A 25,103-nucleotide genomic window follows, 5' to 3' on the forward strand; every position below is an offset into this window, starting at 1 on the left:
GCAACAAAGATGAAAACAATAGATTGACCTCGAGGGTAACCAACTTGACTCCAAGAAAATGCAAGCAAAGTCAAGGTCATCCAGCGACCCAATGGCAAGACTCCACAAATTTGATCTAGGATGGGAAAGAAGAGCACAAGACCAGCACATATGGTGACAGATTAGTAAAGACTACATCCAGTGAAGGACATGGAATGATGACCCAAGGTTGAAGAACGAATGAATGAACAGATTACGTCTGAGACAAATGAAGAATATGGACATCTCCAGTCTAAGAAAAGCACCAATGATAATGAGGAAAAATGCAGGAAAAATAAACAAAACATGCAAGTGTTTTACTAGAGAACTTGCACTATTTATTTCAAATATTTGAACTTCAGATTGCAAGATAAAAATAAGACCTGTAAGCTCGTTTAATCTAAATTTCAAACATTTTTATTTACTTACAAATTCAGCCATTACAGAGGACCCAATAAGCAATATACTGTATGTGCAGAAGCTCCTTTGGGGCTACATGCATACTTAGCCAATAGCCTACTATGATTTGTGTTTTTGAGGAATTTAAAATTATGATGTTTTCATAATTTTTTTTCGTATGATGATTATGATATTCAATTCTATTTGTCAGGAAAGAGATCTATTTTTAGTGATTCATATTTAGTTATTATTTCTTTTTTTTACCACTTGGCTGTTGGTCAAACCTCTGTTTAAAAAGTTACTTTGAAATTATATAGGTAACTCAGAGTTTAAAGGTAGGCTACATATTTTAGGCTACTTTGTAATAGTCATTATTACTGTAATGTTTATTAATAAAGCAGGCTAGGGAGGGTCCCATTGTGGGTTCAGGAAGTTGAAGCTTTTTGAGATTCTCAGCCTTGTAGACAAAGAAGAAGCAGAAAACTATTCAAGACTAGTTATATGGTAAGGAATATTCCAGGATTTGTCAGACTGCTCTACCTTCTGATGTGATAGTTTAGAGATGTAAGCTGTCTTCCTAAAGTGCTGGATTTCTTCACAATACTTCAGCCAGTTTGAGTTCTTTTTTCATTTGACGATCTGTGATGTGGTGCTGATCCACTACAGCTTCTTCCTGTTAGTAGTTCAAGTGAGTTCTTTGGCCAACATATGTGATGTTGAGCCAGCATCATGAATGAATGAATGAATGTTCAATTTATATAGTGCCTTTTAAGATACCCAAGTTTGCTTTACAATTTTAACACAGGTACAAGTCTTACATGACCAATCACACACACCGGTGAGAAGCAGCAGCCAATTGCTCACAGCATACTCTGTACCGGAATCCACAGCCCCATTGGGGACTGAATGGGGTGCAGGAAGGGGAGAGAGGACAGACCCTAGTAACAGAGCACCATCCACCACTGGGCATACAAGCACACACACACATTCATGCACACACACTCATACAACACATTAACACACACATTCACACACTCAGGGAGAATTTGTCGGGGACTGACAATTTACCTCACATCCATGTTTTTTGGACTATGGGAGGAAACCGGAGACCCCAGAGGAAACCTACGCAGACACGGGGAGAACATGGAAACTCTACTCAGACTGAGACTTGATAATGGCATAATGGAAAACTCATGGTATTGCCCAGCCCTAAGTGACCTAACATTAAACTCCATCTAATTCTACACAAATTGTTTTAAACTCTAGCTGCAGTTTACTCAGCTTTGATCTAATCACATCTAAATGATTTTATTGAAGTATTTTAGTATGAATGCTGTTTTTTTTAAATCAACATTAATATAATAAGATGACAATTTACTGACATGTTAGAGAAAGCATACTTTTCAGTACATACCGACCTCATCAAAATGGACTACATATCCCATGATCCCCTTGTATCCCATGTGTCATCGGGAGTGCGTGACATCCCGGAAGAAACTTCATGTGTCGTTTCTAGAAGGTAGGAAGCACAAGTTTTTAGCAGGCATAGCGTACAATTTTGGAAGACGCTTTGTGTTAATATATACATGTTGACTACATACGTTAATGTTAACTGATGATTAATACGATGCTTTAATGATGCTTTTATATGATGCTCTTAGCAAAAAGACTGAATTTGTCTTAAAAGAATTCACACTAGCGCGCAAGAATTATGAGCTAGCCAGCTAGCTAGGTAGGGATTCTGTAGAATGTGGATTATTTTCATGTAAAGCTCAGGACTTAGGCAGGCTTTCATGTTATTGTGCATTTACTTCTAAAATTCAAGAGGCGCTGTATTTCTCTAAATGTTCTTGTTATTTTTGTTAATGTGTTATATTAATCAGGTTCTAGCGATTGTATAAATACAGCTACCCTAATATATTAGTTGCTAGCACAGAATTAATTTTTGTGAACTGTCAGTTGAGCCTGATTGACATTTGTCATTTTTTAAATGTCCACACAGATTGGTAGCATAACTACTGATGGAGGAGGGGTCTGAAGCACTCCTGGTTGCCCCAACTGACTCTTTGAAGGTGTCAGACGAAGAATGTCATCCAGATGGCCAGAGCACTACGGAGCAGGAGGAGGACTGCTTCTATGACTGTGAGGAGACGCTTCACGCAGAGACTACATCCCTGGCACAACAAAGAACCATAAACCACACAGAGACTACCCACAGTGAAAAGCCAGATCAGGGGGCTGGGGAGAGACTGCGTACAGCCTTGCAGACAGATGGGGCTGGAGGTGCAGATGACGCAGACTACACAGACTCCAAAGGGTCAGCTCAGAGTGCCGAATTGTGTCCCGAAGTTGGTGCTGCCGCCCGTGGACGTGAATCACTGGAGGCGGGTGGTGTGCTGGGAGATGGAGAGCTTGATGAACAGGAAAAATGGGAACAGATTGTAGAGGAGGATGAAAAGAAGACAGATTCTGATTCTGAATTCAAGGAGGAGAAAACGGAGACATTAGAGTTTGATGATGATTACCTACGAGAAGCAGAGAAAGACCTGACGGAGGAAGAGAAAGAGGCGAGTGTCCTGGTTTTATTGGGTGCATTGTGGGCAGGTGTAAATGAAGCAGTTTTGTTGCAATATCCTTACATGTTACTGACAGTTTTAATACAAAGTCATGGGCAGTCATGGCCTGGTGGTAGGGAACTGGTCTTGTGACCGGAGGGTCGTGGGTTCGATTCCCAGACCTGAGGCCAAGATAGAGGTGCCCTTGAGCAAGGCACCTAACCCCAACTGCTCCCCTGGCGCCGAGCTAGGGCTGCCCACTGCTCTGGGCACATGTGCACCACAGCCCCCTAGAAATCACTAGTGTGTGTGTGTGTTCTAACTGCACAGATGGATAAAAAGCGGAGGACAACTTTCGATTGCGGTGAAAAATCACAATTGACAAAATATGGCACATTTACAAAATGCTTGAGATGTAAATCCTGGTGTTCTGTTAATGGTGACTAAACCTGTTTTAGATATTTACATAAAATGAATATAAAATGAGCTAGGGTTGGTATGGTGCACCCTCTGAAGTAGTCCTAAAAATGTTCTTTGATTGTCAATTACGGTATAGGACAGACGAGCGGAGAGCATGGTCCTGAAGGAGAAGGGTAATGCCCAGTTCAAGAGGGCCGGTAAGACAACACCTCCTTTATTTTCCTCCAGGCCAAATATGAAAAGACTCCTATCATGGAAAAAAGTAGAATAATGTTTCCACACACTTTAAGATCAATCCACTACCCAGGTTGATCGTGAAGTGCTAAAAGGATGTGCCAGAATAGGTCTTTATTATCCACAACCCAACTTTAGAGTGCAGTACTATAAACATAAGACACAAAACAGGCAGGAACACAAAGTGAATTCATTTTTTTTTGTTTTAAGCCCAATTTTTCTTCTACTTCTGTTAAATAAAATCCTTCCATCCATGTTGAATTTCAGGTGTGGTCCGGTAGGTCACGTCAGTTTGTATAAGAAAAGAGGGATGAGACCTAAACCCCTACAGCCGTGCCCATCTCGGGCAAGTAGGCTGGATCTATGAAGGATGGGGAGGAGTCCAACATGCACAATTAAAATGCTGCCCCATGTGCAACCATGACAACACATACATACAATATCTTGATATATTATCTTTTGTTAATGGAATTAGCTGTTGAATAAATGGGATCAGCACCATCGATCATTGGCACTTCCGTACCCAACGTGTGTGAATAATCTTTGTTGATAAACTTTTAAATGGTCTATTCAGCCTATAGCAGATTAGCCCCACCCACATTTCAGCTCTGAATGCTTTTTGAATAAAGGCACAATACAGGGCAGCCAGTGAGAACAGATCGTGTATCTTCTGTCCATCTTAAGATGCAGTGACAAGGACACCCTGTTTAATTCTAAGAGGTATAGAGTGCATGGAAAATGTATGTGTAAAAATGAAGATGTTTTTGAAAAATGTTCTTTGATATGAAAAATATCACGGAAAAATATAAAGGACAAGAAAAATAGGAGGATGTGGGCTGTCTAGGAGGGATATTATCGCAATACAATTTGGACATTTTATACATTTTACGGTCTTACAATTTCAGTACTATCCAGATATGAGACACTTATAGATAGGCTGCGTTTTAGACGTCAAGTCACACATGCAAAACACTTAAACTTGTTTGCCGCACATGTTCTGTATCTCACGTTTAATTATGCAAATGTTTGCAGAGCACGAAGAGGCAGAGGGATCTTACACTGCTGCGTTGGCCGGCTGTCCTGTGTGTTACAGCAAGGAGAGGTCCATCCTGTTCTCCAACCGAGCTGCAGCCCGCCTACACCTGGTACACTTTCACCAGTCCCACCACATTTTGTTTACAGATGAAGCGGAACATGGAACATGCACAGCGAGTCTAACCTCCACGTGCATGTGTGTGTATGTGAGTTTTGGCCTGTGCATGGTATGCTTCACTATGTCAATGGCCAAGTGTGTGCTGATATTCAAATGTGTATAAAACACTTTATACAGTTGTGATCAAATTTATTCAACCCCCACTGAAATAAAGTGTTTTGGCCAGTTTGACATTGATTTTGATCATTTCAGTCATCTTATTTACAATTATATCAAAGAGGCACTTATAAATTAGACAAACATAACATAATATTTATGATGGAATAACCACAAATGTCTTTACTGTGCTCACATCATTATCAGTTTTATTCAACCCCCTAGTGACATTATTTTTTAGTACTTAGTACAACATCCTTTTCCAGTTATGACAGCTTTCAAGCGTGAAGCATACCTTGACACAAGTGTCTTGCAGCGACCTATGGGTATCTTAGCCCATTCTTCATGGGCAAAAGCCTCCAGTTCAGTCACATTCTTAGGCTTGCGCACTGCAACTGCCTTCTTTAGGTCCCACCAGAGGTTCTCAATTGGATATAAGTCTGGTGATTGCGATGGCCACTCTAGAATGTTCCAGCCTTTCATGTTCAACCATGCTCTAGTGGACTTGGATGTGTGCTTCGGATCATTGTCCTGTTGGAAGGTCCAACGTCTCCCAAGCCGCAGGTTTGTGACTGACTCCATCACATTTTCCTCCAAGATCTCCTGGTACTGAAGGGAATTCATGGTACCCTGCACACGTTGAAGCTTTCCTGTACCATTAGAAGCAAAACAGCCCCAAAGCATAATTGACCCCCCGCCATGCTTCACAGTAGGCAAGGTGTTCTTTTGTTCATAAGCCTGGTTCTTCCTTCTCCAAACATAGCGCTGGTCCATTGTCCCAAACAGTTCTAATTTAGTTTCATCTGACCACAGTACACTGTTGTGGCTTTGTCCACATGACTTTTGGCATACTGCAGTCGACTTTTCTTGTTCTTTGGAGTCAGCAAGGGGGTGCGTCTGGGCGTTCTGGCATGGAGGTCTTCGTTATGCAGTGCGCGCCTTATTGTCTGAGCTGAAACTTCAGTGCCCACATCTGACAGGTATTTTTTCAGTTCCTTAGCAGTCACGCGGGGATTTTTCTCCACATTACGCTTCAGGTAGCGCACAGCAGTCGCGGTCAGGATCTTCTTTCTGCCACGACCAGGTAACGTTTCCACTGTGCCCTTTAACTTGAACTTGCGAATGATACTTCCGATAGTGTCTCTTGGAATATTTAACAACTTCGCAATCTTTTTATATCCATTGCCATTCTTGTGAAGAGCAATAACCTCTTCTCTTGTCTTCTGGGACCATTCTCTTGCCTTCACCATGCTTGGAAACACACCAGTAGATGTCTAGAAGGAGCTGAGTATCACAGTCCTTTTAAATCTGCCTAATTGGTGCTTATCATGCTTGATTGCTGCTCGTTGACATCCACAGATGTTTTCAATACCTGATGGAAAACACTGGAATGAACCTCTGTTCTTAGGAGTGGTAGTCGTAAAGGGGTTGAATAATTGTGTCAATGAAGAAATCACAAAAAGGCCATTTAATACTTTATGACAAAAAAAATTGATGCTATCCTAGTTGCATTTAGTTCTTTAACAAGTCCTTGTAAGATTTCATTATGAACACAATTACAAATGTGCACTGAATTCCATAAAACCCTTCGCAGCATTGGGGGTTGAATAAATTTGATCACAACTGTACATCCTTTTGATAATGCTGCAGTAAAGCAACCATTTTGAAATATTTTGTTTCTTGTTTAACCTTTATGACAATGTAAAATAGGGTATATTACATTTTAAAGTTTAAAATGGTTGGCCATGTCAAACACTAGGTCAAAGGCATACTTGCAGTTAACTAGTGGTTGTGTTCTTTTGTGAAATCTGGAAAAATATCACATAGTATTTACTTAGGGCGTACTCACACTAGGCACGGTTTGCTTGTTCCGTGCTGGGGCCCGGTTATCCCCCCTCCCCACTCCCCCGCTGGCCTGCACTCACACTCGCTTCAGCAACCCGGCCCGAGCACGCTTACGTCATCACAACGCCGCTTTATTTGGAAAAAAAGCGCGCTCGCACAACACTATAGAGTTCACGATTCTCTTTTTATTGTATTTTTGGAGTGCAGAAACACGGTGCAAACACAGATTTATCGATAATTTAACACAACGATTGTCTGCTAATCGCTTTGCCGCTATGACTGTTTAACGTGAGCGTCGCATCACTGATGTCATGTTTGAGTTCCAGCTAAATGAACCAATCAGACGAGGCACCAAGCGGGCCCGGGCACGGATAGCGCTCACACTAGAAGCGAACCGTGCCCGAGTCCACATGAATCGTGCCCTGGCCCACCTCTTCAAAGCGGGCCCGAGCACGGTTAACTGATCCGGGCCCGGGCACGGTTGGAGCGCTCACACTAGCCAAACGAACCGTGCTTCGGCAGGCAACCGTGCCCGGGCCCGGATCACAGAGCCTAGTGTGAGTACGCCCTTAAACAAGACAAAAATAATAATCCAAGAGAGCACTTTGGAGCAGACAGCTTTAACTGTATGAAGACATTTGATGCCACCCAGTGGTTGCTAAACTTTCCATGAAAAATGATGTAACCTACCATATGGGGTTTTTCATGTGGTTTTTAGGGCAAGAAAGAGGAAGCTGTGAGAGACTGCTCTAAAGGTGTGCCCTCCGTGTGCTGTCCTATACTCCTGTAGGGCACGTACACTACATACACATTACTTTTTACTTTTCCAATAATGTGTGTAAAATTTAAGACACCTGTAAATCACAGAACTTTCCTTTTTATTTGCGGTAATTGAGTATAATAGTCATCAAATGCTTTCATTTAAAACTTAAAACATTTAAGTTTAAAAAAATTTAAACAGACGTGTCTAAAATATGCCTCATATCTCTCTTCCCCAGCCATAGAGCTGAATCCCAACTACATCCGTGCCATTCTGCGACGAGCCGAGCTATATGAGAAGACGGAGAAGCTTGACGAAGCTCTCGAAGACTACAAAACTGTGCTGGAGAAAGACCCAGGCATTCCTGCAGCAAGGGAGGCCTGCATGGTGAGCAACATCTGAGAGAACTTCACTCTGAACTCGGTTTGAGCATTCAGTCTGAACTCAGCATAGAACAGTACAGTGCGCCAACCAACGTCATCACTTTCCCCAAGTAATTAGATGAGCACAAAATGCTAGAATCTATTTTTTTTTTATTTCCAGTGCCCGCATTGCCTCATCACCCCACAGATATCACTGCACATAGCACTGTACCATTCAATGTATTCAATAGAATAACACCTGTACTCCAGTGGGTGCATCAAAGGATCAATATCTATACTCCGCATCAGCACTTTCAGTACTCTGAATCAGTACTGCGGAGAGAAGGCGGCACTGGTGCTTCTGTGTTCAGCTGATCTTTCAGCAACACCTCCAAGGTCGTGTGTTTCCAGCTGTGTTTGAGAGACAGAGAAGAGCGTTAGAGTGCTGCATTAGTCAAGGGTAAGGTCAGTTTAGATCAGGTGTCTTTATCACTACCTGCTCTGGACTGCAAACATTAATGAAAGAAAAACAGAATTAAACACGCTCGTATGGTGAGTTGATCTCTGGTTTGTGGGCTTCACAAGATAGACAAAAATGCATCGACTGCATTTTCAGTGTCGGAACTAAATGTGAATGTGTAAAATGTTCCTCAGATTTCCTTGGACTGTACCTGTGCCATTTTCCCTGTACAGGATTAAGTGTTTAAAACAGTAAGCTAAAACTAAATGGTCATCAGCTGCAGCTCTAGGCTTAACGGGTATGCTACACAGTTACCTTAGTTAGACAGTTCTGTTTTTCTTCTCCTCCTCAGAGATTACCGCGGCAAATTGAGGAACGGAATGAGAAACTCAAAGAAGAGATGTTAAGTAAGAGCACATTTCTTTTTCTTTGCGTTTTTGATTTAATAAACCCTCTGTAGGGCTGCACAAAGACTATTGCCTGCAGTGCTACAGCTAATGGCCACTTCGTGACCTTGAAGCATGCGATGTAATAATTGGGTGCCCGGTGGCCCTGGTACTGCACAAGAGGCGGCACTTTGTTCAGTGGGGGGTGAGTTTTATGCAAATGAGGGGGCAGGAGGCAAGGTGATGCTCTTCATGAAAATTTTGCTGCAGTAGAAATCCTGAGAATATGTCAAAAATAATTAGATGGGTATAATTACCAATGATGTAGCTCAAGAGCCTGTTTACCTGTAGTTATCATTTGCATGATTAAATGTCTGATACTGTGTGCGACAAGTAGCTACACCATTACCTGATGCGCATAAAGACACAGTAAGGGAGGTTTAAACCACACATTATACAGACCTCGTGCTCTGTAGCATTTAAAACAAAACCAAAAAGCACAGATTTGTGTTGTTCATGATGCATGACTTCCAATATTGGCCTACGCATGCATTAATCCAGCATGCCCAAAGAGCTACCCTGAGGAAATGGTTGTGTAACCTCACACCATCGCAGATTGTTGCAATGTAGATGACGCTGTAAAAGACATTGTATGTAAAAGAGCTATCTTGGCTGTTCTGTGAAATGTCTGCTTTAAACAGCCATTTAAAAGGCAGCGAATGACTTCACCTTCACTACACCCTTTTGTGCATAGGACACACGAATGTGTCAGCAGTAACATGCACCAAACATGCACACTGCCTTCTCTACACACCCTGGTGTAGTCAGGGCAGACAGCACTCATGCCCGCCACTGAGACTGCCTGACCAAGCCAGGGCCACATATGGCATTCCTTTCAGAAGCCTGGTCAAAGGCTAAAAATACAGCATGAAGACTGGTCCTTCAGCACAGCTCCCGGACAGAATTACCCAGCACGGATGAAAAGACGGTTTTATTGCCTGATGAAAATGGATGACCTGCTTTGTTTCTTTATCATCATTTTGCCTTTTCCCCACACCTGATATAATCTGTGTGATCATCGGTTACCTAACAGGCTGAAGTGGGGTGACCTAATGGGCTGCTGTTTCTAGAACAGACTGTGCCCACAAGTCTGTAGCGTGGAGCAATTTAAAAAGATTTACTTCAATAATTCTCTGAATTGTATAGAAAAAATATATTTATGCCTCATACGTGAATGTATGAAACTAATCTGAGCACTGTTTAGTATGGTCTGTGTAGCAGTGGATTAGAAATAATCCTTTTTTTTATACTACATAAAGTCCTGTCAGAGCTATAGCCACACCCCATTGTGGAGAATTTAAATAGTGTCTAGAACAATGCTGGCGAATTTAGCAGTTGTCTGAAAGCTGAAGTAAACAAGTTTAACCACACACCGGAGGAAGCAGGTATGGACCGTCATTATATGAGGCAAAGTGAGGAGCAGAAGACTGAGAGAGATTTCCTGCTTGTTGCACTGAGAGACCAGACATGGGCGTGTGTGTTTAAACACTCCTTATTGATCTTGCTGCAGTAACGGCTTCGCTGCTCTGAGGAAACACACGCGTTATATGGACAGAGAGAAGCTTTGGAATGTCTGAAATATAATTGTGATTTTAAGTGCCTTGTTTTTGTGAACACCAAGAATTATGAGCACAAAATGAATCGTTACTGTTTTTTTTCCCCCCTCCTCGTTCTCCAAGGTAAACTGAAGGACTTGGGCAACATGTTTTTGCGTCCTTTCGGCCTCTCCACGTCCAACTTCCAGGTCAACCAGGATGCCAACACGGGATCCTACTCCGTTAACTTTGTTCAGAATCCCAATAACAACAACAGATAGCAACACGGGCCAGACTCGAACAGCTGAGGGACTGACGGACTGTGGCGGTAGTCCCCGTCCTTCCTGCCAGAGAGCTCCAGCCCTGCGCAGTGTCCTGTGTTTAAATCTCCACCAACGGGCCAACAGCATGACGGGGCTGTTCCAGTCGCCGACTGACTGGGCCCTCATCTCACATCAAAGCTGCTTTTGTTCATTTTGACACATTAAATTCTCAAAACGTCCCATCCAGAATCGATTGTTGTGCATGATTTGCTCTGCCATATTACCTGCTGTACTAGTAAAGCCACAGTCTAAGACCGCAATTGTTTTAGCATGACCGTGTCTAGCAAAGCTAGTAACGCTGCCTCACCACACCTATAGGCCTAGTGCTCGGTATGGAACCAGCAACCCTAAATAAACTGAATGCATTCATAGCTGCACTTGAGACCCCAGTGCCTTCTTCACTTATCTGCTGTTTGATATTTAAGCCCTTGGATCATAACAAACGTCACTGATGAAAGCTAGGACACCCCCTGATGATGTACACCGGGCATAGTTAAGAATAGGTGAGTTAAACAAGTGGTATTGCTTGCCCCAAGTTGTATTGTGTCAGTAATGAAACTGCTGTTTTTATGAAACGATGTGTGCAGTGCATCGTGTGTGCTGTGTTTGTCACCTGGTGCAGGTGCTCGTGTGTGATTAGTGCAAATCAAACACATCCTTATTAATACACACATATTGGTACAAGGCAAAAAGCAGATGTTTATTGTTCATTTCATATAGAGATATACATATACAATAATAACAAAACCTCCCCCCCACACAACCATCAGGTTCATGAATATTCAAAAGAGTTGTCCGATTGTACTGAAACGCATATGTACATCATCCAGGAAACTCATCCGGGGGGGGGGGCTCAGTTATGTGTGGTCTGTAGCATCCCCTCACACACCCTCCACCCCCCCCCTTCTGCGTAGCGCAGGTCAGTCCCAACAAGGTGCTGGGGTAACGGCACACACAGCACAGACTCGGATGTAGCAGAGCTGGAGACAGACACGCTGGTTCCCGATATATAAACATGGGTAGACATAGACCTGCTCCGCTAAGTCTTTAGTAACCTCACACACCAACGTAGCCCTATAGGAAAAGCACGAGTGAGAGGGAAGGTTTGCTGTAGAAACACAAACGGTCGCCGGCTGTGGCAGGGTAAGGATCCATCTGTGTGCATGAATGGCTGTGTGACAGAATGACAAAAATCGACCTCATTCTGCAGTCCACATCAGTGGCATTAAGGATTGTGTTCAGATTGTGTACGGATGTCCTCTTCAGCTCTTTACCTATTTTCGTCACGCAGACTCCAGTTACATCAAGTTTTTTTGTTTTTTATACCAAATTATGGATTGGTACTTTCGTCATAGCTAGCTTGTGGTTTTCCAATATGTAAAACTGAAATAATGTATGGTATGTATTATCATCTTTATGTACTAGTCCTGCTGGAGCAAATATAGCAAGACTAAAATATTTCAGTACTCTTCAAAGAGGAACAGTCTAGGCAAAACAGAGCTTTAGCCTGTCTCCTCTATTAAGGCTCAGAATTTCTCTCTCAGTACAAAAGGACCACAAGTAATGGTATGCAGAAACACTGGTGGTATTAATCATGGCTTCAGCATAATAATACCCAGTGTTTTGTTACTGTGAAGCGTAGCACATGCAATATTTATTGCATTTAACATAGAATATGTTTGATCACTTCTAAATTATTTCTTCATTCTGTTTTCATTGTTAATTTTCATTTCAGACAGACATACACGGACTTAAAAACCCTGCAATACCCCGTGCCTTGACACGACATATATTTAATAATAGTCAAAACTCCTCTGTGCCATCTAGTATAGCAGGTATCTTTACTCAAACATGCTGGGAATAAGAACTCTCAAAGAAAAGAAAAACAGATTTTAAAAATTATCAGCATGATTGATTGGGCAAGAGGTGGATGGAGTCTTCATTATTATAAATATATAATTATTCTTAAATAAAAATAATTTCTCCATTACACCTGTTACACTTCCTCTGTGGACAGCTCCTCCCATCTTACTGTCACTTGACCAATGGCAGTGGCCTGGGCATTGGACCAATCAGCATCCCTTCAGTGTTGCAGCGCTGAAAGAGAGCAAACAGAACAGCAGGTCAGACCTTTATCCTCAACAACAAGAACAGTGTGCATGGCAGCGTTGCTACAGAGCCAAACTGCAACTTACAACAGCACCAGTTGAATGAAATACAAAAACAGGCTCGTAGTGAATGACCAACTGTCTTTAACATGGGCATTTAAATAATCTAAATGATCAATACTATTAATTATAGTGATTTAAATAAAGGAGAGTAAGTCAGACCATGGCCTTCTCATACTGAAGGCTGCATTTGATATGCCTGTTAAGGCATCCTGATCTGCTGGTATCAGAGTGGTGGGTATTAAGATGAGCAGGTAAAAAGATTAGGTTGAAGCAAAGACAGACTGTAACATCTTGCCACCAATTTGCATTGTGCTGTGCACCATGACGATCTACTGCACCTAAAAATGTACTTTTCAAGTCAATATCTGTTCTACTGCTTACCAATAGCTTGTCACCTCAATCAAAGTGCAAGATTCGAAAAAAAAAAAAAACACAGCTACACAGTCCGACTTACATATCCCAACAGCCACAGGAAAGTAATTTTAGATATTAAACATGAACTCGGTAGGTCTTAAGGCCTTGTTGCTCCTAGATCCTCCTAAGTGGATGGTGGTTATAGTGGGCCGATATGAATGTCCAGGCTGAGGCAGGGCCTAGGCTCCACACACCAAACTTGCTCCTCTCTCTCTCTCCGATCTTTTATCTCGTAGCTTCTGGATAATAAATAAGCAATGGCAGTCCACCAGTGGAACTTATTAAGGAACTCGGTAACCAGCTACAGCTACAAGAATAGCAGATCCTCTAAACTGCAAACCAAAGGCTAAACAAACACGTATGCCTCTGGACATATAAAAAACGTCAAGGCAGGCTTATTCCACTGAAAATGTCAGAAAAGGCTTAAATCTTGGAATCGTTTAACCCCCTATTTATTACTGCTGACAATAACTCGGTGGATACAAGGATTAATTTTCCATCACCTGTGTATGATCGTGTTTAGTATATGCTAGTTTTTGACGTATCTGTTTGCAGGTAAGAAAATAAGCCCCCTCTCTTTGTGTGTTTAGTTTTGCTTTGTGCTACTGCAGCACAAAATGTAGTTTGGTTCCAGGTTCTTGGATTGGTTTGGCTCTATAAACCAATAGTTCGGAAAATATGAAAATAATGACAACTAGGTAAAATTCTTGAAGTTCACATTTTATTTATATACTCTTAAAACATCAGAAAACATGTACACAATATCTTCCACTGTAACTTTTTCAATGGTTTTACAGCATTCTCTGACCTGCAAACAGATAGAAATAATAAAAGTAAAAAAGAAAAAGAATAAAAGTTGAAAAAAAACAAAGCCAACCACCAAAATAAATACCATTTTTGCTCTGCTTTTGACAAAAAGTCCATCAGTCAGTCAGTGTGGTCTACCAAGCAAAGTGTGTGTGTGTGTGTGTGTGTGTTTTCTCTCTCTCAAGCCACTGATCTCTGCCAACTTGTACACCATACTTGGAAAGACCTGGCTGTCTTACAGTATGTATCTTCTCAGGTGGGTTAATACAGTTCAGAATGCTAATTGGTATGCAATTCAAAGACAACCATGATTAAAAATCAGAAAGATTACACATTTTCTCTTGACATAACGCTCACTTGAGCCACACACTTAAAACCTTTTGTTCTCAGTTCTGAAATACGATTTAAGCCATTCTTAATCCGATCGATCTGGCAAAATACATTTTCAATACTGTATATACAAATGTGTATTCCAGCTGTTCAGCCCTATAATCCAAAATGTGAAATGACAAAAAAATAATAATAAAGTTCAAGCACAACAAATAAATTTAAAACACATTCCTCAGCTTTAAATTAAGCAGAGAGACAATGAACACTAAAATCAGAAGAAATAATTGAACTACTAAGCCAACAAGAAGTCCTAACCCATAATTATGGTTGAACATATATACTTATCACAACTTCTGTCTTGTGCTTCAGTGTTCTAGTTCTCAGCAAGACAGTACAGGTATGTAACAGTCCTCTCGGACTGGAACGGTGTAATGCAACTTATAGTAGTGATGAATTTCAATGCTCCACTGCAACAAAGTGTACTCGTGTCGAAGCAAAAAAGATAAGAATGGCTTGAACAAATATTGCCCATCAGTTAAACACAAACGGGACCTTCCACACCCACACAAGAACAACGGGGTCTTAGCTTAGAATGGCGGTGTTTAAGCTAAAACCAGACATGCATGAGACGGTAAGAAGACACAAACATGGCATGGGAGGGAGAGAAAGTGACGGTGAGACAAGCAGGCAAGGGGCGGAGATCAGGGGCGAGCCGTGCAGGGAGGGGAGTGGGGGGAGGAGCATTGAGGGGAGCAGATGTTGCAGCTGTGAGGGGTGAGGGGTGGCCGCGGGGGGGGGGCTGCTCAGTTCAAACGACAGACCTGTCTACGGTTCTCACTGCTAAGAGATGAGCAGGGCCTCTGCTCACTCCCTACTCTGGCACTTGAGGTGACTTTGGCTCACAGACACCTCCAGCAGAACCCTACAAACGTGCCTACGAAGCCACACCCACATCACGACTCCTCCACTCGGACCACAGGGCCAAGATCCAGCATCTTGAGGAGGAGCAGCACCAGTTGAGTGTCTCTTCTCCTGCCTGAGGAAGAGGCTAGGAATCCACCAGCAACTTTCACATCTCACCGACTTCCACATGCACATGCCTCTCGTGCTCTACAGCAGACTCAGTGGCTTTCCGGAGTTTAAAAGGATATTGCGTACACTGAGGAGCTGTAAAGTTCTAACTATAAAACACTAAACTGGTGTTTTCAAGGTCCAAGGTTATATATGTATATAGTCTAAATTTCCGGGTTTCATAATCTAGCCCAGTATTCACATCTCCCTGAATGTTTCACCTATTCAACGGTTATTCATGTGTAAATTCTGCAGGAACAGCATATTTTTGAAATCAAGTCCAATTACATAAATAATAGTTCTAAGATTAGAAATAATGATTCGGTTTCCACCCTCTGATACACTCTTTTAGAACATGGTCTTCACTTAAGCAAATGAGTGATTCAGGAGGTAAAGGCTTAAAACTACCCTGGCACTATGGAAAAATACAGTAAAATACTGATGTAAAAATATCAAATGACTGATTAGATATGGCATATGGGCTCAAAAAGAAAAAAAATTAAACATGATTAAACTTAACATGTCTAATGACAACAATTTCCTTTCCTTTACCATTATTCAGCATTATCAATTTCTGATAACAATCACCTTTCCCACCCACTTAATTTCTGCCTTTTCCACAAAAATAAATAGTCCTGGTTGCCTGGCCTGACTCTCTCTGGGCTTCTCGGTGTGGTGTGGCTGGGTACAGTAAGGGGACGGAGAGCTTTTTCGTGGGCTGAGAAAGCGGGCGCCTGCTTCTAAAAAGACGCTAACTCACGTCTCGAACTGAGTTAGCAAGGCGCGAACCTCAGGAGTGAGCTGTTTGGCTGCTTTGGCGGCCTCTGTGATGGCTTTACGATACAGGCCCTTTCTCTTCTTGTCGAAGCGAGACTGGAAGTTTTCTAGAAAAGGGGCAAGCTGAGTAATGGCCAGGAAGGAAGTGGTAGGCGACCCAAACCAGGAGACGCGGGCCTCCTGCCTGACTAACAGACCATTATCTTTGCGGCTCACTGTGATGGCTAGGATCCGGGCGGGCCACCAAGGGAAGCCAAGGATTTTCGCCCATACAATGTCCCCTACACAAATGGTCCTGCCATCCAGGGCAACACACTTTGAGACGTTTTTTGAAAAAACAGCAGCTTTGTGGGATTTACTGCACTTTTTTTCATCCTTGGGAGCAGGGGTAGGCGTGGCGGCAAAAGCAGAAGAGGTGCCGGGGGCGGGGGCCGATCGAAACTCACCGGGAGGGGGAAAGTCAAGGGTTTCAGTCGAGCTACACTCAGAGTTTGACGACTTTAAGTCATCCGCACTATCAACGCTGCACACAGAGGTGCTAGAGGAGTCGGGCTGGCTGGGGTTAAGGGTCATGTAGACCACCAGGTTGCCAGCCTTGCCCGCGCGCGTCTCCCGCCCCTCCAGTTCCTCGGGCTCGAGCTGGGGGTCCCTGTGCTCCGGAGCTGAGTGAGGGTGCGGTTGGGGCTGGGGTTGGGCCTGGCTCAACGGGGACTCGGGCTCTGCGTCTGGCCCCTGAGGCTCTGCGGCAGCAGTGGCGGCCTGGCCCGCGGGGCAGGGGGAGGCGGGGGAGCGTGCGGAGGTGCAGCGCGGCGCGGCTAGCTTGGGCAGCGCCAAGCGCCCCCCACCCGGCACTTTTTCCAAGCAAGGCGGCTTACATGAGGAAGAATCGTTTTCTTCGTTACGGTACCTTTGGGGCTTGATGCGCATCCGGGGTGGCAGGGGGTTGGACATGCCGGGTCCTCCTCCACTGATCTGCTGTAGCCGTCGGGTGAAGTGGACCTTCTGGTGAGCCTCCTGAAGAGCCGCGGCCCGCGTCATGGCCTTGGTGTTGTTGCCGCTGCCGGCGGCGGTGACCGTCTGCCTCCGCTGAGCCTTGGCCATCTTCAGCACCTCGCGCGCCTTCGAGTGGTCCACGTTCTTGCTCTGCAACACCTTCTTGGCGTTGAGCTGCACCCGGGAAGCGCCAGTAGCCGCAGACGGCACCGCTGCGGACACCCCTCTCACCACTCTGCTCCCGCCCGCCGCCGCCCCCCCCTTCACCTGGGTCAGAGCGGACGAGGCGGACGAGGACGACGAGGAAGCGACCCGTATGGTTGAGGCCTGCCGCTTGGGACCGTCGGCGGCACGGCCCCTGTCCTCGGAGCGCACGTCTCCGCGGGGCCGCTTGCCCGATGCCGTGGCGGCCCCGTCGCCCCGGCGTCGCTTCGCATCGTCGTTCCGGCAGTCCGACATGGGACCCCTGCGCGTCTCACGCTTGTCCCCTTGCACCACAGCCCCTTTGCATTTGTCACACAGCACTTGTCTCGGTCGGAGCTTAATGGCGTTCATGATGGACGTCGGCTCCTCTCGGTACAGCCTGCGCTTCGGACGTTTGATCTTGCGGGGCAGGGGCTGAGGTAACGACTGGTTGTAGGTGTCCCTGATGAATAACGGAGGTGGGTAAGGGGCCCCCTCCTGAAATAAGGGGGGTGGTTTTGAGGTCCATGGGTTGGGTTGAGAGTTTGGGGTGGGTTGGGGCGCTGACGGGGCCTGGGCAGGTTCGTTTGGAAGGGCGTCAGAAGGTCCTTGAGCAACACCCTTCTCAGTCTCTGACTGGAATGCTTCCACCTTAAGCTGCATAGATTCTGGTTTATCCTGGTACTCTCTCTTGGGGAATACAGTTATTGGAATTCCATAGGGTCCAAATCTGAGGAGGGAGAATGAAAAATGTACATTAAAACAAAAATTATTATTAGAAATATTACTATTATAAGTAGTAGTATTTGGGTTTTTTTCTTCTTCAAACATCATAAATATGCACTCATTTCATTATAAAACATTTGCATGAAAAGACATTGTATTGCAAACACTTCATAGTTTAGTTAAACATTTATGTCACTACATTATCGACCAAATGACAGTCAAGGGCCATGCAGAGGAAGGAAAAGAAACTACAACCCAACACATTTCACTAATGAAAATGGTGCAGAGACATTCTGCGACTTGTTAAAACCCAAAGCCCTGTGAATTATACATAACAGGTGTGTTCAGAAATTTAGAGGCAGGAATGAGAAGATCCAGCTCTTTAAAGAGGAGATCAAACAATCCAATGGGAGACCAAGTCCAAAATGATCTTACATAGAAAATGCAAATGGAGACTGCCATAGATCTGTCCATGGCTAAAAATAAACTGGACAATATGGTGGCGAGCCACTTCATAGCTGTGGCACTGAATGGTTTGAGTTGAGCACTTGAGTTCACCAACTGATCTGGAATGTTGCCATCACCTAACTGGGGAAGAGGAGTTCAAAATGTTTGATTAAATCACGGGCCTCCAATTTGATATTTTTACCATTCGTTACAATGTCCATTTCCATAAACACTCCTGAATAGTGCATGCAGTTAAAATCGACACGGTTCAAGACACATCAAGAGTGTGATGAGAAACAAAGAATTCACCAGCTCCAATAACACAATCTCACCACTGAATCTGAGGCCATCAGAAACTACACCCTAAGGGACAATGATGATTAATAACTCTGTTATCAAATAACACCACACATCAAAGACTTAGGCCTATACCCTGAAGTTGCTCAGTTTTAGCAGATCTTTCTGTTCCTTGCTCCTTCGCAGAGTCATTTGCAGATAAACAAGTATGAATACAAACAATTCCAGCATTCATTAGCAGCTACTGTTGATCATACAGACTGTTTTTTTTTTTATCTTATGCGAGTGAGTGAGCAAACATCCTTTGCTTTCTGGTCAGTGCACCCATATGCTCCCAACATTACTGGGACACTTCTGATGATGAAGCAGGTGGGTCAGTCAGATTTTAAACTTAAACAGGAAACACATAGACAAACGTCTGTTAAATACCCTCGTTTATGAGTTGCAACAGACTTGGGACCTACAAAACAAATTTGTAAACTTAAATCTATAAATCTGATTACAAAATGAAACTGATATAAAGATTCTGTGAAAATACAGCATTTGCATTCTTAGGAGAAAAAAAAACATATTTAAAATTATAATGACTTCACACCAGGCCATGCATACTGTCATAGGGCAAACTGAACCCAGATTTGAAAAATGTCAGAGCTTTTTATCAGCCAAAAGAGGTGTGGGAGACCAGGCAGCAAGACGAGATACTTCTCACCTAGAAAATGTTGTGGTCTTAAGATAAAACCTCAATTTTCTGCGAGTGAAGTTAGATTTACTGCTCTTGTCCAGATATGGCCCAATGTCTCAACTGATCTTATATGCCACAATCCAGGACTGGCACACACAGCCATGTGCTCATGCTGCACATACATGTTAATTGACAATGCAGCCATCTTGGAACTATCAAATATTGTGAAATACTTTAGAAAACAGGCTGATAATACACAAGTCAAGATGGCTGAGCAGTATATGGATGCCATGTTTCACAAATAGCATTTAAAATATAAAGTTTGGGGTGTAAATACATTTCCAAGAACAAACCAACCATACAGACATGAAAGGATTCCAACAAGTCAACGATGCCATTATACAGCAAGGTACTGGTGCAGATTGGCATGGTGCAGATTGGCATGGTGCAGATTGGCATGGCACCTGGGGAAGTAAAATGACTTGGATGCTAGGAGGTCCTATGATAGATGGGGGGCAGAACAGACACAGACCTCCCTCAGAAAGGTTTATATCAGTAATATTGCGTTGAGGAAAGAAATATTATGTAGTTTTCACTACATATAAATGGTTGCATATTGTACATTTGGAAATCCCTGGCAAACTTAAAAGTACAAAATATAGCTAGCTGTTTTAAATGGTCTACCACCAACTTAGTAAATAGCACTGCTATGTTATGAGGACGCAATGAAAGTCTATTTACATTTGCTTTGTGAAGAACTACTACAAAACTATACCGCAATTCGAAGTCAAATGCAGAAGCAATCTGTACAATCTCATGTATTTCAGGTTTGCACATATGAATGAGGTATTGCATGAACACACCTTACTGGTTTACACAAGCCATTAAAATGACTTATAACGTATGCAAAATTAACGCGCTCTTTGAATATTTAGCACGACGAAGCTCTTAACAAAGAGCTTAACTGTTGTTCTTAATGTAGACTCTTAATGTGCATTATTCTTAATGTAGAATGTATGGGGAGATGTTAGCTAGAGGAGGCGCCTGGGTGGTATTAAGCACACAGGGTCCATCACCAGATGCACATCCTCGGATGGAAGCGAGCCGTTTACCTTTTCGAAAGGTCCATTAGCACCCCGGAGAAGATTTTCTCGCCTAAACGAAACGACACTACAAGCGCATCGTCGATTATGTGATCCAGCGACACCCGAACCTCCGAACCCGCCACCAGACCCTCGATCGTCTCCGGATCCCCCTCGACCGCGTCTGCACACGGCAGCTGAGGTTTCGACTCGGGACCGGGACCGGGGTCGCGGAGGTCCGTCCTGAAACCCAAAACAGTATGCGCTCGCACATCCTCCGATTCCGACGAGACGAGCGACCGATCCAGGGCCGCCGGAGGTTCGGGAGAGTCCTTACTGGATGTATTAGAAAAGTCACTAATGCAACTTTGTCCCACGGATTCTCCGAGCGAGGTTTCCTCCGAGATGGACGGAGACTCCAGGCGGTCCGGAGGTTGAGGGCGTCGGTGGAGAACATCCTTAAGTTCTGACAGCGGAGCTTCGCTCGCAGCTTCGGGCTCCAAGTGGGTCTGGTGCGGTCCGGTGAATCCTATGAAGTCTCTATCTACATCAGCAGGATGCCTTGTCTCTGGGTTATCGTAGTATTCGACGGCCGGTTCGGCCGTTTCAGATATGGACACACCGGGTTCCGTTTTACCAGGGCGAGCGGGCAGGGAATGCAAGAAGACCACCGATGGCTGCGGGTCGGAGACGGACGTGGGTACGAGGCAGGCGTTGGGTTCGTGCGGACCGACCTCCTTAGCAGCCTCCACGTCTGATAAAAACGGTTCTTTCAACCGCTCGTCCACGACGCCAGTGTCTTTGTACGTGTAGTCCGTGAAAACGGGTCGACCGGACGTGTCCGCGCAGCTCCGAGGTCCACCCGTCTCGGCGTGCCCATCCTCCGCGGGGACACTGAGGGCTTTTCCCGCGGCGTGGAGGTCCGGCCTTCTTATTTCCATTTGGACCTGGCCGCATTCCTGAGCTGCATCCACATCCTCGGGTTGGTGACAAAGGTCCATTTCTGGGACGAGGTCCTGCGTGGAGTGGGCCTCTAGGTCGGCCACATGCTCGGCCGGCTCCGGTTCGTATTCGACCCCGTCCCCCGCTGTTGTTGATGCCGCAGCAGCTCCTGGCTCCGCAGCCACGGCCGCCATTTTCTTTCCGCTTTGCAACTACTACTTGGCCCTCTCCTACTGATAAGATGTGGACCCGCCCACAAAACACCATCCACACTCGCGATTGGCTAGATTAGCGGACGAAGGTAATTGAATGGCCGACGTTTTTGCCATTCAAATGGACACCCTGGAAACACTTTTGAGATTGGCTGCTATATTGTCAATACTATTTTCCTTCAGAAAAAATACAAGTTTGGCGTCACAAGGGGCAATGTTGAGTTGATAGTGTAGCGCCTATAAGGCTTGTCCATGTACGCAGTTGTATATCACTGTGGAAAGTAAATTAACAACTTTGCTTGATAATGCAGAATTCATTTTATTAAATGTGTGTACATATATAGTTTCATGATTCATATTCTGTTTTTCCACACACTTGTAGGATCGGGATCGTTCGTCTCAAGAATCCCGACTTTTTCCAATTCCATTAAATTCTTTTCATGTTGACTTGGTACTGATGATGGTCCTGCCACATCTCTAAGTGAGTGGACTACAGTTTTTCTCAGTCGATTTGGTTCATTTCTCAGATCAGAATTGAAATTCTAAAAAACTGTTCATTCAGTCTCCACATCTCCTTGTCACTTGTGCACATCATAATTGCATTTCTCATTGTGTTTAACATTTTGCAAATGCTTTTGTACATATTGCAAATGGACATGGAGAATTGTCTGTTGTTTTTTACATTATCAGTTTCTTATGACATATTCATCAAAATGTGTTGTATGGGTTGCCTGTTGAATTGTCTTACACTCTAAAACATTTAGTCTTTAGGTCATCGCCTAGGTCATTATATGCAAAAGTGCTGAACATGTTGTCATAATCTCTAAGGCATCATTTTACATTTATTTATTTAGTTTATTTTTTGTTACATTTTGGTAACTTATCCTAATTTGTTTTCAAGTGAACATTCAGTTACAGTAAGAAAGGGAATTGGTGAAGGCTTAGATCAACCAATGGTCTCAACCATAGGTCAGAGGTGCGTCTCATGAACCTTTACTGTAATTGGCAAAAATGTATAGACGCTAAACACTGCAGTATCACAAAGTCTCATAATGGAAAGACAAGGCCATGTACAGGATGAACAGCCAATAAGAGGAGTAAGACTGTGTGGTGTAGAGGGGTAAGGCCGTGTGGTGAAAGGCTGAGGGGAGAAAAAATAAGGGCAACAATTGTGGATCATGTTGTAAGTCATGGTCTCACAATGGCTGAAGCTGGTTGCTGGGTGCAGCTGAATATTGGAAGAACAATATTCAATCGTTCAAACATAGAGTAAACATGTATGTAACTCAGAAATGTGCTCTCTGCTGTAATGCTGCACATTGACATAAATTCTGACGTTATTCAATTATTATTATTATTATTATTTTTGCATTTTTGCATTCTTATACCATAGGATATCAAGACTAGCTCATGGGGGGGGGGGAGAAATTCCATTTTCACACCTCAGCAAGAGGAGGCTGAATGTGCTCAGGTTGTTTTGAATGTGTAGAATAAGTTTTTAATTTTGCAGATTTTCCAGTCAGTTGTCTGTCTTTTCTGAATTTCAATCAGATTTGTTTTTGTCAACAAATTGCAGTGCGAACAATACAGTCAAACAATATTGCTGTACAAATTTGATTCCAGTCCAATTTCTTGCTATCAGTCTCCCACATACAGTCATGTATAACTTTATGTTCCATGTAAGTTTGTATGTGTGTAACATGTATTTGATATACCACAGAATTTGCAGCATTCTTGAAATTAAAAGCTTAGCTAGTTTCCATCAGAATATACAGTCTGCACTGACTGTGACTTATAGTTGCACTGACAACATGACTATTGTCTAAGTATTTTGACTAAGTATTTTGATTGCCTTGTTCATAGGCAATGGCACACAGATTAGATATTCTGATGGCTCTGACAAATTGACTGACCTAAATATTTTATTTTGGGGCAAAAACAAAGTATTTTGAGTGAAGTATGTGCTTTTCAATCAAAGTTTCAATCAAAGTTTATTTGTATAGCGCTTTTAACAACTCAAGTTGTCGCAAAGCAGCTTTACAGGGTTTACAAGGTTAACAATACTATTCACACAATCAGACTAGGTAAAAGGTAGAATTGAAAGTTCTGGGTTTTTGCAGGTATTTCATTGAATCGACTGAGAAAAACTGTAAGATTTTCATATAGGTCTTTCCTCAGTTTTGTACAGTGTCATCTGTGTTATAAAGACAAATTAGTATGTAATGAACAAACTAACCAACAACAAAGAGATCTACTGTATCTGTCATTCTAGATGCAATAGACAAAGTATATTCCAAAATAAATCTTTAAATTTAGACCAGCAGTGGACTAGTACTTTGATTTGATCATTTTTATTATATGGTTAAGAAATACCATATACAGTGGGGAAAATAAGTATTTAGTCAGTCACCAATTGTGCAAGTTCTCCCACTTAAAAAGATGAGAGAGGCCTGTAATTGACATCATAGGTAGACCTCAACTATGAGAGACAAAATGTGAAAAAAAATTGAGAAAATCATTTTGTCTGACTTTTAAAGAATTTATTTGCAAATAATGGTGGAAAATAAGTATTTGGTCACCTACAAACAAGCAAGATTTCTGGCTGTCACAGACCTGTAACTTCTTTTTTAAGAGGCTGCTCTTTCCCCCACTCATTACCTGTATTAATGGCACCTGTTTGAAGTCGTTAACAGTATAAAAGACATCTGCCCACAACCTCAAACAGTCACACTCCAAACTCCACTATGGTGTCCACTATGGACACCAGAAACCAAATTGTAGACCTGCACCAGGCTGGGAAGTCTGAATCTGCAATAGGCAAGCAGCTTGGTGTGAAGAAATCTACTGTGGGAGCAATAATCAGAAAATGGAAGACCTACAAGACCACTACTAATCTCCCTCGATCTGGGGCTCCACGCAAGATCTCAGCCCGTGGGGTCAAAATGATCACAAGAACGGTGAGGAAAAATCCCAGAACCACAAGGGGGGATCTAGTGAATGACCTGCAGAAAGCTGGGACCAATGTTACAAAGGCTACCATCAGCAACACACTACGACGCCAGGGACTCAGATCTTGCAGTGCCAGACGTGTCCCCCTGCTTAAGCCAGTCCATATCCAGGCACGTCTGAAGTTTGCTAGAGAGCATTTGGATGTTCCAGAAGAGTATTGGGAGAATGTCATATGGTCAGATGAAACCAAAGTAGAACTATTTGGTAAAAACACAACTCGTCGTGTTTGGAGGACAGTGAATGCTGAGTTGCATCCAAAGAACACCATACCAACTGTGAAGCATGGGGGTGGCA

The 25,103-nt window shown here is 43.3% G+C and overlaps 2 protein-coding genes across 4 annotated transcripts; one reads left to right on the forward strand and one right to left on the reverse strand.

Annotated features, from left to right (window-relative positions):
• Positions 1-1,874: 1,874 nt before the first annotated feature.
• On the forward strand, positions 1,875-11,043 carry ttc1 (tetratricopeptide repeat domain 1). 2 transcript variants are annotated; one of them, XM_076980634.1, is made up of 8 exons: positions 1,875-1,936; positions 2,420-2,984; positions 3,529-3,589; positions 4,659-4,771; positions 7,499-7,535; positions 7,779-7,927; positions 8,715-8,769; positions 10,488-11,043. In XM_076980634.1, the coding sequence occupies exons 2-8, from the start codon at positions 2,439-2,441 to the stop codon at positions 10,622-10,624; spliced, it is 1,098 nt and encodes a 365-aa protein (XP_076836749.1). In that variant the 5' UTR covers positions 1,875-1,936; positions 2,420-2,438; the 3' UTR covers positions 10,625-11,043. The 2 variants fall into 2 exon arrangements, with proteins under 2 accessions (XP_076836749.1, XP_076836748.1); XM_076980633.1 differs by lacking the exon at positions 1,875-1,936 and adding an exon at positions 1,946-2,149.
• A 128-nt stretch (positions 11,044-11,171) lies between these two features.
• pwwp2a (PWWP domain containing 2A) lies at positions 11,172-21,798 on the reverse strand. 2 transcript variants are annotated; one of them, XM_076980631.1, is made up of 3 exons: positions 20,677-21,798; positions 16,683-18,142; positions 11,172-12,763 (listed from the first exon to the last, which is right to left on the reverse strand). In XM_076980631.1, exons 1-3 carry the CDS (start codon positions 21,780-21,782, stop codon positions 12,750-12,752), a joined length of 2,580 nt encoding a protein of 859 aa, XP_076836746.1. In that variant the 5' UTR covers positions 21,783-21,798; the 3' UTR covers positions 11,172-12,749. The 2 variants fall into 2 exon arrangements, with proteins under 2 accessions (XP_076836746.1, XP_076836745.1); XM_076980630.1 differs by lacking the exon at positions 11,172-12,763 and having other exon boundaries at positions 13,951-18,142.
• Positions 21,799-25,103: the final 3,305 nt, after the last annotated feature.

This window comes from Brachyhypopomus gauderio, chromosome 18 (assembly GCF_052324685.1).
Source record: "Brachyhypopomus gauderio isolate BG-103 chromosome 18, BGAUD_0.2, whole genome shotgun sequence".
Classification (NCBI taxonomy): domain Eukaryota; kingdom Metazoa; phylum Chordata; class Actinopteri; order Gymnotiformes; family Hypopomidae; genus Brachyhypopomus; species Brachyhypopomus gauderio.